We start from the raw sequence: 17,262 nt of genomic DNA, 5'->3' as shown, positions 1-17,262 counted from the left end.
ATTATCTTGAATGAATCACAAATAAATAAAATTATATTTAAATCTCAAATATATCTCATCAATCAAAACATCATCGTACAGTTCAACATGTTATTTTGGGTTCTTGGATGGATTAACAATCAAAAATAAAACTTAAGGCAATGACGGCACATTTTTGGGTGCCATTTTATACATAAAACAAATAAGGCATGAAATTAAAATCCTGGGAGCAATTAATATTCAGTGGGTATCACCTGTGGACCGGACACAGAGTTTTTCACACATATATCTGGAAATAATTTATTAAAAAATACAAACCTGAAAATAAGATAAAAATAAATTTTGTTTTCCAACAATTTGAGGCCAGATTACTCATACATTCTTACAATAAGATCGGAAACATGTATTCGTGAACATATAAATAAACTGCACATCATCCTATACCCACATATTAAATCGGGTGTGTAGGTGTCTGGTTGTATATAAACAAAACCATGGCAGAAATTCAAAAAAGCAAATTCTTTATGACATTAACCTTAACGAGAGGCAATGAATGACTCGTAATTTCAAGGCTGCCTAAGTCACACTAATCGGAGAACAAATTTGCCATTGAGCACTGACTTGGAATTCGTTATTTTCTTTGTACCAATTAAGTGTAAATGGACATTGAAAAATTAACAGAAATTAAATTATCTCACAGGATTCTTTAGATAAACGGACATTGAAAAATTAACAGAAAATAAATTGGCTCACAGGATTCAATGAATAGGTTTTAGATTTAAGTATATGTTAATTGTAAAGTTTCACGAATGTTTATTATCATGGAATACATTGCGTGAAGTAAATAATATTGTGCTGCAATAACTTTAGAAGAATATCAGCAAAGGGGAGTAAAAATGGAAATAAAAAGATTGCTAATAAGCTACAACAAAAATAAAGTGGATGTTGTAAAGTCCATTTTATTTCGAATTTTAAAATAAATGTAATTTTTTTTGTTTTAAATAATAAAAGAAACTGAAACCATATGTTCCTCAATTATTCAGATAGCAGTTACTCTGCTAATTTGTGTCAAAATAAATATAATATAATATTTAAGATTGAGAAAATATACAAGACGGCGTACTTACATAATATTTTATTATAGTAATGAAATAAATTAAACCCATATACTTACTTATTACTAAGAATTTAAAGGAAAAGTAAACCTTGCGACTTTTAAACATAATTGTTAAATAGAGAAGTAGATTATCATTTTTTTTCTCAAAATCCATTTATAAATTTGAATAAGCTTGCTGATGGTAGATAGCAGTATTTATTTATTTTGATTTGTTTTGAATTTCGAAGGTCAGCATTTGCTGCCCCGATCTCGAATCTTCAGATCTAGAAATCTTTTTTAATTTATTATTTTTGTTCTTTACTTCTAGATTTAAAATATTGTGCAATGAAATTGTTAAGTTTTATTTGTATTTAATGTAAGTTGACGTAAAGGTTCCTTTTTGGAAATGAAAATATTTTATAAAACAGCCCTTTTATACTGAAGTACAAACCATTTATAAATATCTATGTAAAAGCCCATATATTAAAGGCCTTTTTAATATTTACGAAAAACGAGCCACAAAAAGTCAGTGACTTAATACCAGAAATCTCTTGGTCGGGTGCCCCTCATAATGATGCAAGTCGCACAGGTGCAAACACTTCCATGTGTCTCCGGTCCCAAGTCGCGATTTTGATCCATTGGAGTACATAGATATACGACTTTTGGTTTCAGATGCATGGCTGCTCAATTTATCCGCCCAGCAAGCGTGGTTGTTTGTTGGCGTCTTCGCCGTTTTCGTGGCTGCGATAATTTCGTTAAATAATTGAGTATGCAATGAAAATTGCGCATTACAGCGACATAAATACAATGATGGTCTTACACAGCGAGGGCTTACTGTGCGTGTGTGTGGACATAAGTGCCTGTATGGTTACAAACACCTGTTCATTCGTTTTGCTAGAATGGGTTTCTTTCCTCACTTTTCCCAAATACTCGCTTAAACGGCATTCAAATCTGCACATTGCTTGACATTTTGTAATTTGAACAAATTGCTCGAATTTTTGGGCAACTCCTATAAATAGTGGAGTCGGTAGCAGTAGAAATATTAGTTTTGAGCAGAGTGAACGACGCGTTGGAGCCACCAGAAAAACCCCAAGGGACTAAATAACATAAAACCAAAAAGGATACTATTAAAAAACACAATGAACACAAACTGCATTATTATATTGCACTTATTGGGTGCGATGGTGTTGCTGAGCTATGCGAATGCAATCCCTAAATATGATGACAGCCATAAGTAAGTGGATTATAGTTCTCCAAATTTAGTATTAACTTTGGCACTACTACAGGTTCTACGCGGACAAAGTGCAGCGAGATAGGTCCTACTACAACGAAAATAAGACGCAGCCCAGTGAACCTCAAGCGGCTTCCACAAAAGATAGGCTTGAACGTCTGGGATACACCACTGGATATGGATCTCTAAACGTATGTTAATGATTTTTAATCAATCATTTTTGATGTAAGCTATCTATAATTGATTTATATTCTTTTACGTTTTAGGGTTATCCTGGCGGTACTGGACTTTCCGCCTACAATCCAATTAAACTCGACCTGGGCGGAGTGGTTTTGGGAACTCTTGTGGGCATTGGAGCCATTATACTAATTCCGAAAATTCTATCAGCATTCCATGGTGGATATGGAGGATATGGACGAAGTAAGTACCCTTTTCAAAACTAGTTGCAATTAATCAATGTGATTTCTTACAGGTGAGGATAGTGACCTGACACCCCTGAGTACCATGATGAACAAAATCGACGATGTCCTGGGTCAGAATAATATTGACTCCACAAGTTGTATGCAACGTGCGGTGTGTGGTTATGTTCGCTCCACGGAGTATAACATGAAGATCGGTTCCTCAGACCAAATGGACGAATTTATTCACATGCTTTCGGAGTAAGTAACTGCAGAATTAAAAATCGATTTAAAATTATTTTTTTTGTGGTTTATTTATTTTTAGAAATTCTCTGGTGGATTACCTGCTAGATGGGACGGCAATAAAAGAAGCGCTGGAGCATGGAAAGCGATCCGACGATAGAGCGTGTGAGGAGGTGTATTCCAATTGCCCCCTGGATAGTAAATCAGCTACGGACATTCTGATGAAGCTTATGCCAAAGAAAAGCTCTCAAGGAAAGGGAAAGTCATCTGGAATTTCTCGGGAAAAGAAGGCTTAGTTAATGTTAATCGTTTCAAGTTTAATCAAATTGTTTGCAGTACCCTTACAACCAAATATTTTTCAACAAATAAATAAACTCCATTGTGCTATCTTTATTTAACCGTGTTCTGTAGTTCACTACAATTTCTAGTGCTTTGACTAACAAGCTTTTCTTTCGCTTTTTAAAGCCTTAGGCTATAAACCATACGAATATAGTGTTTAAATCATATCTTAAACAGGGTGCAGGTAATTTGATTTCATAATTTTTAACCATCATCGTATTTGGATACTTTATTAACCACTACTCGGGAGATTCAACCTTAGCCCCGCTGCTGCTCAAAATAATTTGCAGTTGCTTTTCCTGCTGTTCAATTAGTGGCAGCCATTGCTCCGACGGAGGTGTTAAGTTGCTGGGCTCGAACTTGGGAATTTTACCCAGATTTCCCAGCACAGACTTCCGATGCGTTCGATTTTCCAACATTATCTGCTCCAACTTGTCTACCAGATTGTTGGACTCCTTGATCAGGTCGTCAATAGACTGCAGTAGGGCGTACCAATCAATCTTTTGGGTGCCAATTAGGGAGTTACCCCTCAATCGGAAGGGAAATGGAACGAAGCTCCGCCAGGGCTTAAACGACTCAATTGTGTAGGGTATAAAGTGTCGATCAGCTTCCATTTCCACTGCATCGTCATCGAAGTGCCAGGATGACAGGGTAGGAGCCAGGATCGTATTATTCCCACTTCTTCTTGGCTGATGCGTTTCGTCAAAGTTTAGTTTCCGTATCTTGGCAATTTGATCGCCAAGCCTTTTCTCCACATCGGACATAATGTCACTGCCATCATCTTCTTCGGATTTGGGGAGGTACGAATTTACGAGATCTTTATTATATGCCTTGGGCAGCAGAGTTTGTGTTTGGCGCGAAACTGTAGCCACACTATCGGTCATTTGTGACATGGAATACGTGAGCACATCTGCAAATAGCACATTTAATTTGGTTTTAATTAAGTACCAAGTACTAAGCTTACACTTTTCATAGCCATCCTTCTTCTTCGAGTACTGTCCGTCGGTGAGAATGCCAATGTCCTTGTGCAGAATAAGATCCTCCTGTACCCCAAAGCTAGCCTCTTTCATTAGCTTTGTGGGCACAAAGTCCGTTTGTAGAGCCACATTTGCCTTGCCAGCTCTAAGCCGTCTGTTTGGAAAATTATTGAATACTATTTAAAGTTTACAATTAAGTTCAATAACCTTGAGGCATCCAGTAATTTGGCCCGAAGCAAGGCGCTTTTATCGGGTTTGGTAAGCGTAGAAACGCTAACTGCTCGCCAAGGCGGTCGCTTGGCCTCATTTTCCTTTTCCTTCTCCGCAGCCAGCTCCTTCATGCGTCTCCAACTGTTTTTGGCTCTACAAATTTATTAAAATTGTGTAAATAATAGGCAAAGAATTGCCAAATAATACGTTCTCTACCCACCTACTCAATGATGCACTACTCGCACGAATGTTCAAATGCGGAGTTCTTTGCTGGTCATCCACACTTTGCGTCTCGCTGGTTTCCGAGGATGTGCCACTGTTGTTGGAGCTGGTGCTCTGCTTTGGCCTATTCATGGTAGCGATTTGTTTGCCTCTTTAAACTTTAAATGTGTGTGGGTGGAAAAACTTTGCTCTGCACAACGTCTCTATTAGCAGTCAATACATCGATGCATAAACAATTGAAGTGCATCCACGTTGCTATGGAGTCGGCTGAAATGGTTGCGGATGGGGATGGGGTTCGGGTATCGACCTGTCGATAAGGGGGAATAACAAGTAAGGTGAAAAATAATTCACCAATTTACACCTAGGATAGGAAAATAGACGAAGTGCTGTTGCTTCAGCTATTTCTGGCTTTTATTTTTGAAATAATTTTAAATGGGTTTTTATCAATCAATATTCTCAGTCCCATATTAGGTAAAAAAGTTTTTTCAAGATGTAAGGCTCCTCAAGACCATTCTAATAAATCAATTTATAAGACCAGAAAAGAGCAGATCCAATACAATCAAACATTGGAGTTTCCTTTGAAAATAAAAAATATGTTTAAAAACAAAATTAATACATATACGTTATAAATTTCCAAGCCCGAATAAAATAATTTCTTTAGCCTTATACAGACATAACAAAAAAGTATTTTATTTGTAAGTTTCATTTATATTTTACTAGTTGTTATAAAATGCATTAAATATGCGGAAGACATCGCCGTTGTAATTTGTCAAATGTGTTCTTCCAGCTTCGTAGCTGCATTCGGAAAATAGATCGTAGTTCTGCCTGTGGAACCAATAGTTCTTGGAGGGGTTATTGGCGCTAAGATCAAGTGTGTTCAGCTGCAGCACTCCAAAGTGAAATGTGCGTCCGTCGGTCTGGACACTCTGCACGACAATTGGTTTGGGGAGAGCACCCTCCACGGAATCTCCGTGCAATTGCCTAGCTCTTGCCGCAGCCACAACGAAAGCTTTGATCAATGTCCTTGCCTGAAGCTGAGAAGTTGTGACTCCGGATCCATGCGCGTTTTTAACCAGGTTCTTGTTAAAGACCGTGAAAATAGTGTGTGGATGGGAGCAGCTGATATCCGTGCGCAGGGCTGAAGTTATGACACTGTTAGAATTGCAAGTACATACAGTGATTTAAAAACTCACGATAGAAATTGTCCGTTTGGTAAATATGATGCTTTGGAATCGAAATTGTAGTCTTCATTGGGTAAAGATCGGGCAAATCACCCTCAAATTTTCCCTTGACAGCTTCGATGGCACGGTTAGCGAAAATGACTTTTTCAGCATTGATGGAAAACCCAAGAAGATCACCGTCCTTATTGATCGAGGTCTTGAAAGTGGCATTGTCTATAAGCTTTCTACGAATAGAGACTGAACGACCAGCCAGTTTTTCGGTCTCATGCAGGAGTTTGTTTACCAGCAGGCGACTAAATTAGATTCCAGAATTAGGTTTGGTATAAGAAACGTATATAGATATGGACATACTTGACCCTTTCATGGGAAATTCCATAGGAACGGGGCAGATTAAAGGCCGGGCGCTCTGGAAGCCTGACCTTGGGCAGTTTCACTTGCTCCGCATCGAGCACGTGGGATGCCAAAATAGCATGCCGAATACTCTTGTCTATGGAATTGGGCAACTGCTGGCTGGCAATGACATCCTCGATCTGCTTGGGAAAGGTTTGAATCTCGATGCAGTTGGTCAGGACCTGGGCCTGTGGCAGTCCTCCAATTAGCACGTTGTTGTCGGAATAGGAGTGGCAAACGGTGGAATGCCAGTCAGGGTGGCTGCTGTCCTCGGGAATTGTGTTCACACGGGTGCCAACAATGTCCACACTGTGGGATGAACGATAAATGTTAATAATTATATTTAAATATTATTCGCTTAATAATCCTTACATTTTTCTCTCAACTTTGCCGTTTAATAGATCCTCTGGATTCTTTACCTGAACTCCCAATTTCAGGAGCTCGGCCACAGCACCAGTTTCCTTGGGAACTCGTTTTCCCTGGACCAACCAGTGCTTCTTAAAGTGCCAGCCGATGTGCTGGGCACATAAGGTCTTTGTTAGCCTCATTTTAGTTAGGATTTGACAATGTTTTCGTTGAATGAAGTGGTGCCCGGCGGATTGGTTATGAAATGTCTATTAGGGATGGGAGATGTTCTGTTACGGTTGCTCATACAAATATTTTCGTGCCTTAATGGTTACTTAATTAAAATTTTAAATTATCAATTAGCTGTAAAAATGGAATACATTCTTTATACATGAGGTTAGCTTCATATCGTTATACGTATCGCAGAGTTGCCGCTCAGTTTAGCTTAAAATCAAGGCAGACAGTATGGTAAAAACCAATTCAGTTATTAGTTGTTGTTCAGTTCAGTTGATAGATAACATCTTAACTTAAATTGAATAAAAAAAACCTAAATTAAAAGTATGTAAGCTTAGAGTTTAATTGCTCTATAATTTACTATTAAAATTTTATTCTATTATTTTAGAACTTTTCCATACTTAATTTTAAGCATCTCACAAAAACCAGCGATATACATCGCTTAGAGCTGCCACCAATACTTTTTCGAATTCGGTCACACTTTAGGTGATTGTAATAAATAAGAAACAGGCCTGGTTTTGTAAAAAAAAATAATCAAAATCTAGTTAATTTTTAGCAGGTAAGGGCTAAGGCGAGCTTCCCAAATATCAAGGCTTGCACGGCAAATCTTAGTAAACCCGATATTCGTGTTTTAGCCGCTCACATTCTCCCGCAAGACTCACGACACCCCAAAAATGCCCCGGTACAAGGAGTGGGACCTGGCCTGCAAAGTGTATGTCGGCAACCTGGGCAGCTCCGCGTCCAAGTACGAGATCGAGGGAGCTTTCAGTAAATACGGACCATTGCGCAACGTATGGGTGGCCCGTAATCCGCCAGGTTTCGCCTTCGTGGAGTTCGAAGACCGACGGGACGCGGAGGATGCAAAGCGTGCTCTGGACGGAACACGCTGCTGCGGCGCCAGAATTCGCGTGGAGATGTCATCGGGGCGTTCCCGGCGCTACAGGTAATTCCATGGACAAAACACGTCGCACAGTTATTCTTTTTAAATGCTTTCCAAAATGGAAATCATGAATCTCTTGACTCCAATGGAGTAATTCATTTCCAAGTCAACGTTAACAACGGCGGTATATTTTTATTCAAACGGCCGAATTAACCAAGTCCCTGTCAAAATGTATATAATCTGTTTTTTCATTGATATCAACGCAAACCATTGATTGCTAAAATACATTCTCCCGCCATTTTGCTGCACGTGATAAAGCAGCCTACGAAAAAACTTCCACTTAATGGAAGTTTTTTCGTAGGCTGTTTTGGTCAGAGGCTTAGCTGACTTTTGACCAAAATACACGACATTCCTAATCGAAAATTGATAGTATGTTACTCTGACCAAACATACAAACTGTATATATATATTATCTACGATCTGAACCTTTAGTCTTTGTTAAATGCGAGTTATCGACACTTTTTCAGGATAACTCCTTCGGCTAGAACTACTTCCACTGCTACTTCTTCCTTCTTCAACATCAACAATCTACAACAGCAACCATCTTCACAGCCACAGCCAACAACCTTCAACTTGCAACTCCAAATTACCCATGTTCAGCGTCACAGCCTCACAGAAGTTTTGATTAGCAACCCAAATGATTTCATCGTAGAAGAAGCATTGCAGTCGCCAAAGAGTTCTACTAATGAAGTTATCCCGCGTATCCCTCAGATAATTGCTTACAAATATTTTTTTTAATTTAGTGTTTAATAACAGGGCTCGTCTTGGCGGTTTATTGAGCTTTCTCGGCGATTTTACTTTTTACTTGCTGGCCCAAGTTCGTTTCAAAGGAAGTATTATAGATTTGTCCGTCGATTTTGTCATTGCGAATTTGTCCTTCCAAAATGTGGAAAGATTTAAATTAACCAAGTAGCTACAGGGTTTTCCTAAAACTTTCTATTAACTTTTTAATTTGCTCTTTGCCACATAAATACTCAATACCAAATTGGATTATACTTACCTTAACTTAAATTAGATCAAAAAGTTGCACAGCTTTCATTTCCTGTGAATAATGTTATATTGCGAATAAGATTTTGCCAAACCCGCATTTACCTGATAGTGTCACATTTTTTTGTACAGCTTTTTGTAAGTCGCGTATGTACATACACTTTTAAATATTCTAAGCAGAAAGTTGACTTGTAGTTTTGTTAATATTATTAATTTTCTTTTCTTTACCAACAATTTTTTTCAGGACGCCACGTCGCTCCCGTTCGCAAGATCGCTCCCGTTCGCCACGCCGCTCCCGTTCACCCCGCAGTCGCAGTTTCTCGCGCGATCGTCGAAGTCGCTCGGACTCCCGCGATCGCCATTAATATATTTCCAAAAAAAAACAAAAGGATAACACTTAAGCAGTATCGCAATCAAACCTAAAACTTGGCACAGGCTGTCTTTTTTAAAAGGAATTCCTATGTTGATTGCGATGTAAGTAAATTCCCTTTAGATGACACTGTTTCTTTCAATGCATTCTTAAATTTCCTTATTTTTTGTATTAAAAAAAATATAAACACAATCAAACGAGTTTCGTTAGGTTTCATGTGTCATCAAAATGCATCTGTTTCCAGCAAAAGGGGATGTGCTTAATGCACTGTTTATTATGTGAGAATTGACGTGCTACTGTACAACTTTTCTTAGAAGTATGTTCGAATAATAATTTAAACAGGCGCACGAGTGTAAAAATATTATGTATACTAACAAAGGTACACTTTAAACTTAGGAGAAGACGCAACACTAATTCGTTGCACATTTCGCACTGGAATAAACCTTACGTCTAGTCATTGTTTATATCCTTGCCACAGAGCTCTGAGCCCCATTACAGACTGGCGGACTGGATTGGTTATGGCGGACCTTAGCGCATGCGGTAAGTGTTCGACTCCTGGATCTCGGACAGTTCGCCCTTGAAGTTGATGTCGATGACGAAGTCCAGATCGCGGTTGTTCCGCTCGTTGGGCTTCATTTGGAACGTGCCGGTGATCTCCTCGTTCTTCTTGGCCGTCATATGGTCATCCAAATAGAAGACGGTCTGCTTCCAGTGCGTATATGTGGAGTCTGGCGACGTGCTGAACCCAAGGCGCTTGTGACACTTGGTGAATTCTATATTAAAGTAGGTAACTAGCGCCTGCACAAAGTCGTTTCGCTTGATGCACAGGCTGAACTTTGACGAGAAGTTGAGATCTGCCTTCTGAACGGTGTATAGGTCCACCTCCTTAACCATGCAGGAAGTGGAGACCACCTGCTTGGGATCCACCACGTCAACGAGCGGCTCAGTCACGGCCACCTTTCGAATGCAGCTCATGTCGAAGCCGTAAACATCGTCCCACCAGTTGATCTTCTCGTCCTTGTACTGTCGGTCCTCGATAGCCGTGATGTACAGCGTGCCTCGGTCCGGGAACATCATGCCGTTGGGCTTCAGCCACTTGTCCCGCGCATATAGCACTGTGTCCAACATGGACTCATAAAAGAGGCAGTAACTAAAGATACAAAATAAATTAGAATGGTTACAATTCGGGGAAATCACAACTTCTTGTTTTTGTTATATGCGGCTGTTTCATTCTAGATAGCTGCACAAATCTAATCTAGCGGCAGCCAGGGCTATATATCTATTTAAGAGAGTTAATTTTTAAGAGCTCTCTAACAAAATTAGACCTATGCCACCCTTTGGAAATTCGTAACCTACCCCATCCACTCGGAAATTATGATGTCCACGCCCTCAATACCATTTGGAAGCTCGATCTCCTCAATCTTGCCCTTGACCACCTTGATCACGTCCTGTAGATTGTTGTCGATGACCACTTGGCGGGCAAACTCGATGATGTTGGAGCAGTCGACTGCGATCACCAGAGCGGCGCCGGCTTTCGCGGCGAACATGGACAGAATGCCGGTGCCGCAGCCAACGTCCAGCACAGTCTGAAAATGGAAATTACGCGGTGAGATGGCTACAAATTGGAAGCCATGGGAGGGGAGTGAAGTGAAGCGTACCTTGCCCTGGAACAGATGCTTATTGTGGTACATGGCGTTTCGGTATGTGACGGTGCGCACCTCGTCCTTCAGCATCTCCTCGTGGATCCCGAAATGGGCATAGGAGTCGAAGTAATAATCGCGGGACGTCATCTCGTCGGCGTTGGCATTGGCGTTGGGATTATCCCCGGTGGACTCCTCCGCGGGCAGCTTCTTAGCCACATTGTTTGAGTTCGCATTTGAATTGGGCGTGAGGCCGGTCGCAGATTCCACAGCTGCCTCCATCGGGATGTCTGTGCTGGCCTGAGAAATCGAACCGTCAGCATTACAGCCTTTATTTAGATGCAAAATCCGTCGGAAACTCACCATTTTCTAATTTTTCGGCGTCTCTTTGGTTTTTCACGTCGAAAAAATAGCGACTAAATGATGGGACTATTTCTACAGCACGCTAGTTCAAAAATTCGTTTTGCAACACTGTCGCCGTTAAAGCGTGCGAAATTTCGGATTTGGTATTTTTGACTGGGGGTTGAATTTTATGCTCAAACAGTGACAGTCACTGGATCTTTTTGTGATTGGAAAGGGGTTGAAAAAATATTATATGGAATAGTTTTAAGATAATTTTGAAGAGTACTTTACGGAAAATGATTAATGTACCTTTGTGACGTCAAAAAATACAAGAAACAATAGACCCACTATATTACAAATTTATGTAGTTAAAACAATTTTTTAACACATTTTTAATTATTATTTTGTCGATTTGCATATGAGTCAATTAAATTATAGATAAAATGTAACTCAATTTTTGTTTAAGACCCACCTTTACCAGATTATTTAATTTTCCAGTGACTTGACATTGATTGCTTCAGGTCACTGTATACTTCTAATTACTGTTCGAGTATTATTTCAGAACGTTCTGGAATCAAGTGATTTGGTAGAACATGTGGAAGACATAAAAGATGATGTCCATGATGCTTTTATCTAAAACACAGCTCATATCATTCATTATAATTTAAATAAATTTTAATTCTTGAAATTATGTTAAGCACAAGCACCGATAGTTGCGAAAAACAACCGATAGTTCCATCTTTAATTTTCCATCTCTAGTCACCGCTTGCCCGGCAATTTTGGCGGCAAAATAATAGCACATCGCATTATTGAACAGGAGGAAGCCAGGCAGAAAGAAGCGTTTATTTACCAAAAGTATCTTGTTTTAACCGTGTTTACCGATCAAAATGGAAGGCTTTGACGATGCGGGTGTGTTCTTCTCGGACAATTTCGGAGGAGAAAACCAGACGGATTCGCAAATCAACTTGCAGGCGGTGAAGAAGAAGTACAAGGAGTTTATCCGCACTTTCAACGAAGAGAACTTTTTCTACAAATACCGGTGAGTGGAATTCAAATCCCCTCCCAAACAGCTTTAAAGGTAATCTTTCTGTAGCGACACTCTGAAGAGGAACTACTTGAATGGACGGTACTTCCTGGAGATCGAGATGGAGGACCTGGTGGGCTTCGACGAGACGCTGGCAGACAAGTTGAACAAACAGCCTACGGAACACTTGCAGATTTTCGAGGAAGCCGCCCGGGAGGTGGCCGACGAGATCACAGCTCCCCGTCCGGAGCACGAGGAGCAGATGCACGACATCCAAATCCTGCTGAGCTCGAATGCGAACCCCACCAACATCCGTCAGCTGAAGTCGGACTCCGTGTCTAAGCTGGTCAAAATCGCCGGAATCATTGTGGCCGCCTCCGGTATCAGTGCCAAGGCCACGCGGATGTCCATCATGTGCCTCTCCTGCAGCACGGTGATTCCGAATCTCAAAGTGAATCCGGGATTAGAGGGCTATGCCCTGCCCAGGAAGTGTAACACGGAGCAGGCTGGAAGACCTAAGTGCCCATTAGATCCCTTCTTCATTATGCCGGACAAGTGCAAGTGCGTCGATTTCCAAACACTCAAGCTGCAGGAACTGCCCGACTTTGTGCCCCAGGGCGAGATTCCCCGCCACTTGCAGCTCTTTTGCGATCGCTCGCTTTGCGAACGCGTTGTGCCCGGCAATCGTGTGCTCATCCAGGGCATCTATTCCATTCGAAAGGTGGGCAAACCCTCTCGCCAAGATGGTCGCGAGAAAGCCGTCGTTGGCGTCCGTGCTCCCTACATGCGAGTGGTGGGCATCACAGTCGACTCGGAGGGTTCCGGTGCCATCTCCCGCTACAGCAACATTACCACCGACGAGGAGGAACACTTTCGGCGCTTGGCCGCTTCCGGAGACATCTACGATCGTCTTTCGCAGTCGCTGGCACCCAGTATCTTCGGTTCGCGGGATATCAAGAAGGCCATAACCTGCATGCTCTTCGGCGGATCCCGTAAACGTTTACCGGACGGTTTGTGCCGTCGTGGCGATATCAACGTCCTGCTGCTGGGTGATCCTGGTACAGCCAAGTCGCAGCTCTTAAAGTTCGTGGAGAAGGTGGCGCCCATAGCCGTTTACACTTCGGGCAAGGGATCCAGTGCTGCTGGTCTCACTGCTTCGGTTATGAAGGATCCCCAGACGGTGAGTATAATAATATTAAAGGACCTATATTTTACTTATTGACTGATAAAATATCCCTCAGCGCAATTTCGTCATGGAAGGCGGGGCGATGGTCCTGGCCGATGGCGGCGTGGTTTGTATTGATGAGTTCGACAAGATGCGAGAGGACGATCGTGTGGCTATTCACGAGGCCATGGAGCAGCAGACCATATCCATTGCCAAGGCCGGCATCACGACCACTTTGAATTCGCGCTGTTCGGTTTTGGCAGCCGCCAATTCCATTTTTGGCCGATGGGATGACACCAAGGGCGAGGAAAACATCGACTTCATGCCCACGATTCTTTCCCGTTTTGACATGATTTTCATAGTTAAGGACATTCATGATGAGTCGCGGGATATCACTCTAGCCAAGCATATTATCAACGTCCATCTCAGCTCAAACAAGTCGGCTCCTTCTGAGCCGGCCGAGGGTGAAATATCGCTGTCAACGTTCAAGAAGTACATCCACTACTGCCGCACCCACTGCGGTCCTAGGCTGGGCGAGGCGGCCGGGGAGAAACTGAAGAGCCGCTATGTCCTAATGCGCAGTGGAGCTGGTCAGCAAGAGAAGGCATCCGACAAACGAATGAGCATTCCCATTACAGTTCGCCAGCTGGAGGCTGTCATTCGCATCTCGGAGTCACTGGCAAAGATTCGCTTACTGCCATTCGTCACCGATGAGCACGTCAACGAGGCTCTTCGCCTATTCCAAGTGTCGACCCTCGATGCTGCCATGACGGGCAGCTTGGCCGGCGCCGAGGGATTCACAACAGAGGAGGACCAGGAGACGCTGAATCGCATCGAGAAGCAATTAAAACGCCGCTTTGCTATTGGATCTCAAGTATCAGAGCAGAACATTCTGCAGGTAATTATAAATTCCCAGGCCTAAGTAAAAAGCGGTTTTACTCACATGTATATGTTTTTCAGGACTTTTTGCGTCAGAAGTATGAGGAACGTACCGTAATGAAGGTTATTCACACCATGATTCGTCGTGGAGAGCTGCAGCACAGGATGCAACGCAAGATGCTTTATCGCATATGCTAACCACTGTTATTCACATAATTATTTTTCCATTGTTTAATTCATTAATCGTTTGCCATTTCCATTGTATCTTCATGTGTATTGTTAAGAAACCCATACATTCTACATTTGAGACAAATAAAAAAAATATATTGTACCCAAAAAAATGTAAGGTATTAAGGGAATCAATTTATTTAGATATTTTCGCAGCTTCGATTTGGGTAATTACTCAAATAAATGTTTATAAAAGATTAGTATGTATCGAAATGTTACATCATCAGATACGCTTAAAACTTTTATTTGCAAGTTTAAATGTAAAGTTAGTACCATAATTTAAAATTGAAAGAGATTAATATTGTAGGTAAGCTAAAAAAAAAGATAATGATTCTATTGCTTCCATTATATTTAAGACTTGCCTAATCAAAATTACATTCTTAATTTTGTAATGCTTGTGGGGAACCCTAGGTATTTTAAGTACATAAGTCAGCGATGCCGGCAGATTTAGTTTTACATAAATTTCCATGATTGTTTACATTTGAAAAATGAGATTGTAAGCAAAATTCGAATTTTGTTTGTTGATCATGCTTAAAGAGAAACACATAGACCCTTTGTCGGCCTCCAATTTTCCGCACAAACCCAAAATTCCGCTCTACATTCGAGTGTGTTTGCCTACGTCATTCGGACAAATCACAAAAACCAATCATATTACCTTGGCCGTTTGCCAATTTTTTAAAAATATTTTTTCCTCTGTTTGAGAACGTTTATTACTTCCTTTTATACAAAACTCAATTAGTATATTTGCGCATGAACATCTACTTACATACCTACGATCTCTGAAATGTACTCAATATGTGCACGAATTTTCAAAAATACGTAAGCATGTTACGTACGCTTCTGACCATTTAAATACAATGGCGAATATAAGCACTGAAAATTTATAAATTTCCGGAAGGAAATCTTTACAATCTTGTTTACCACAAAATATATATCTACGAAATGACTGTATTATTTTAAGCGACCTAACAATAATATTTATTTCTTATTAATTTCTGTCTAATGACGCCACTTTGCTGCGTTTTAAGGTTCAAAATTCGAATGACGTCAAATTCCCCTACAATTTATAGAGCGAAAATTCGAAACATGTTTTTCCTAGACGTTTTCAAAAAATTCCAGAATATCATAGACTCAATATCAGTAAAAACATCTAGCTACATAAATAAATTTAATTTATTTTGTGACTATAAAATACTGATTTAAACGCACAAATGCTGCTCGATTTAATAACATTGTGGTACTTTGAACTTTGCCTCGAACCCAGGGTCAAGTCAATTCAAACATCAAACAATACGAATTTAATTGAAATTCATATTCCGATATTGATGCACTTGTGTGTTCATCTTTTTCAATTACCTCTGCCTCTGTGTCTGTTCATCGTTTCCATTAACAAAGCGATGCACATGCACCCGATGTACCTTTCATTGCACATGAATATATGGCTATGGATCTCTGTGTGTATCTATAAGTTCGCTTTTCACCTTAAACAATTTTCCCTATTATTTCCGCCACCCGCTACGCAGGCCCCAACTAACATAAACAGTCTCGATGTTCTCCAAAATAGTGATTACTACGTGATGAGTTTTCCTTCGCACGATTTAAGCACGAGTCGAATAAGTTAATATTTCAAAAAAAAGAAGAAAATCAGCCATATTACGCAACCGATCACCATTATTATTTGTCTGTTAATTAGGTTGCACATAATTGGGACCGCTGGGAAAATTAGATAATTGTTTCCAACACGCTTCAACGAATTTTCTGAAACGAAAACTCTTGAACGTCATTGGCATCCGTGGACGATTCCTTCAAATGCTCGCGGGAGAGAAGTGGATACAGATACAGTACCCCGAGGTGTAGATACAAAATGTAAGATACATGGGGGAGGTGGGAGAGCGAAATCGCTGAGTGGGGCCTTTGTTTTGTGAATGAAATTGAAAATGAAAATTCTCGCCGTATGTACATATGCCAAGCCCGCGTCTGCAGCACGTCAGTACAATTTTAGATCTCGAGCGAGCGAGTTCGGCCGGAACACAGAGCGATACCAACCGATGCAAGTCGTATTTTTTGGGGAGTAACGCGGACTCAGATTGCCCAGGGAAAACCCATTTTCGTCGCAGTGCAGCAGAGGATCATGTACATTTACCCGAGCTCCCCGGAATCAGCATCGTCCTTGCAGTCCGAAGAGAGTGCGGCCATCAAGATCCAGGCCGGATTCCGTGGCTACCGAGTGCGCAAAGAAATCCACCGATCCAGCAAGTCGAATAATTCCCATACCAGGAGAAACCAGCGCCAGCGCCCCAAAAACAACGCCCTCATGGAAAACCAGGGAAATCAACCCCGCCCCAATGGCGGCGATCAGCAGGCGAGTTCGGAAAATGGAGGAAAGTCGGTGGAAGATCGCAGTGCCACCAAGATTCAGGCGGGATTCCGCGGATTCCTGGTGCGCAAGAAGCAGAAAATCGCCACTGATGCGGCTGTTAAAATTCAGGCTGGCTTTCGGGGATTCAAAACACGCAAGGAGTTGAAACAATGCGAACCCATTGTGTAATGGGCGTTGTTCCACAATTCTGATTTTTACTGTACATACAAATATGTGTATTCAAAGATTGCTGTTGCACAGCAATGCGTTAAACCTACCGTTTAGTTCAATACGTGTCGTGTAAATAGTTTAATATTAACTGATAGCTTCCAGAAAAATAAAATACTCTTACTCAAGAAACCGCAATCTTGAAAGACAACATTATCCATTAACGATATAAATTAGTTTGTGTTTTCTGTAGGCCTATTTTTGGTTTACAGTCCTAGTGCTGTTTGTATATGCGATGAATACAGTGAATAAACA

The 17,262-nt window shown here is 41.0% G+C and overlaps 7 protein-coding genes across 9 annotated transcripts; 4 read left to right on the top strand and 3 right to left on the bottom strand.

The window, feature by feature from the left end:
• Positions 1-2,138: 2,138 nt before the first annotated feature.
• LOC108052158 lies at positions 2,139-3,274 on the top strand. The gene is made up of 5 exons (XM_017134489.2): positions 2,139-2,309; positions 2,362-2,497; positions 2,573-2,726; positions 2,779-2,965; positions 3,030-3,274. The coding sequence occupies exons 1-5, from the start codon at positions 2,215-2,217 to the stop codon at positions 3,241-3,243; spliced, it is 786 nt and encodes a 261-aa protein (XP_016989978.1). The 5' UTR covers positions 2,139-2,214; the 3' UTR covers positions 3,244-3,274.
• A 71-nt stretch (positions 3,275-3,345) lies between these two features.
• Positions 3,346-5,005, bottom strand: LOC108052180. The gene is made up of 4 exons (XM_017134522.2): positions 4,694-5,005; positions 4,471-4,626; positions 4,251-4,417; positions 3,346-4,196 (listed from the first exon to the last, which is right to left on the bottom strand). The coding sequence occupies exons 1-4, from the start codon at positions 4,825-4,827 to the stop codon at positions 3,526-3,528; spliced, it is 1,128 nt and encodes a 375-aa protein (XP_016990011.1). The 5' UTR covers positions 4,828-5,005; the 3' UTR covers positions 3,346-3,525.
• Positions 5,006-5,082: 77 nt separating this feature from the next.
• Positions 5,083-6,894, bottom strand: LOC108052181 (39S ribosomal protein L37, mitochondrial). Its single transcript, XM_044458938.1, has 5 exons — positions 6,639-6,894; positions 6,228-6,575; positions 5,889-6,169; positions 5,394-5,833; positions 5,083-5,208 (listed from the first exon to the last, which is right to left on the bottom strand). The coding sequence occupies exons 1-4, from the start codon at positions 6,812-6,814 to the stop codon at positions 5,412-5,414; spliced, it is 1,227 nt and encodes a 408-aa protein (XP_044314873.1). The 5' UTR covers positions 6,815-6,894; the 3' UTR covers positions 5,083-5,208; positions 5,394-5,411.
• A 413-nt stretch (positions 6,895-7,307) lies between these two features.
• On the top strand, positions 7,308-9,343 carry LOC123037579 (RNA-binding protein 1). 3 transcript variants are annotated; one of them, XM_044458995.1, is made up of 3 exons: positions 7,308-7,404; positions 7,481-7,788; positions 9,017-9,343. In XM_044458995.1, the coding sequence occupies exons 2-3, from the start codon at positions 7,520-7,522 to the stop codon at positions 9,135-9,137; spliced, it is 390 nt and encodes a 129-aa protein (XP_044314930.1). In that variant the 5' UTR covers positions 7,308-7,404; positions 7,481-7,519; the 3' UTR covers positions 9,138-9,343. The 3 variants fall into 3 exon arrangements, with proteins under 3 accessions (XP_044314930.1, XP_044314928.1, XP_044314929.1); XM_044458993.1 differs by lacking the exon at positions 9,017-9,343 and adding an exon at positions 8,253-8,996; XM_044458994.1 differs by lacking the exon at positions 9,017-9,343 and adding an exon at positions 8,253-9,001 and having other exon boundaries at positions 7,315-7,404; positions 7,458-7,788.
• A 36-nt stretch (positions 9,344-9,379) lies between these two features.
• Positions 9,380-11,281, bottom strand: LOC108052170 (protein arginine N-methyltransferase 1). The gene is made up of 4 exons (XM_017134507.2): positions 11,146-11,281; positions 10,801-11,082; positions 10,499-10,728; positions 9,380-10,292 (listed from the first exon to the last, which is right to left on the bottom strand). Exons 1-4 carry the CDS (start codon positions 11,146-11,148, stop codon positions 9,671-9,673), a joined length of 1,137 nt encoding a protein of 378 aa, XP_016989996.1. The 5' UTR covers positions 11,149-11,281; the 3' UTR covers positions 9,380-9,670.
• Positions 11,282-11,885: 604 nt separating this feature from the next.
• On the top strand, positions 11,886-14,527 carry LOC108052172 (DNA replication licensing factor Mcm5). The gene is made up of 4 exons (XM_017134510.2): positions 11,886-12,163; positions 12,218-13,328; positions 13,390-14,211; positions 14,274-14,527. Exons 1-4 carry the CDS (start codon positions 12,012-12,014, stop codon positions 14,388-14,390), a joined length of 2,202 nt encoding a protein of 733 aa, XP_016989999.1. The 5' UTR covers positions 11,886-12,011; the 3' UTR covers positions 14,391-14,527.
• Positions 14,528-16,397: 1,870 nt separating this feature from the next.
• Positions 16,398-17,145, top strand: LOC108052169 (abnormal spindle-like microcephaly-associated protein homolog). The gene has a single exon (XM_017134506.2). The coding sequence runs from the start codon at positions 16,552-16,554 to the stop codon at positions 16,966-16,968; it is 417 nt and encodes a 138-aa protein (XP_016989995.1). The 5' UTR covers positions 16,398-16,551; the 3' UTR covers positions 16,969-17,145.
• The last annotated feature ends 117 nt before the right edge of the window (positions 17,146-17,262 follow it).

This window comes from Drosophila rhopaloa, unplaced genomic scaffold, assembly GCF_018152115.1.
Source record: "Drosophila rhopaloa isolate 14029-0021.01 unplaced genomic scaffold, ASM1815211v1 contig_178, whole genome shotgun sequence".
Taxonomy (NCBI): domain Eukaryota; kingdom Metazoa; phylum Arthropoda; class Insecta; order Diptera; family Drosophilidae; genus Drosophila; species Drosophila rhopaloa.
This window is presented reverse-complemented; position numbering and strand designations above follow the sequence as displayed.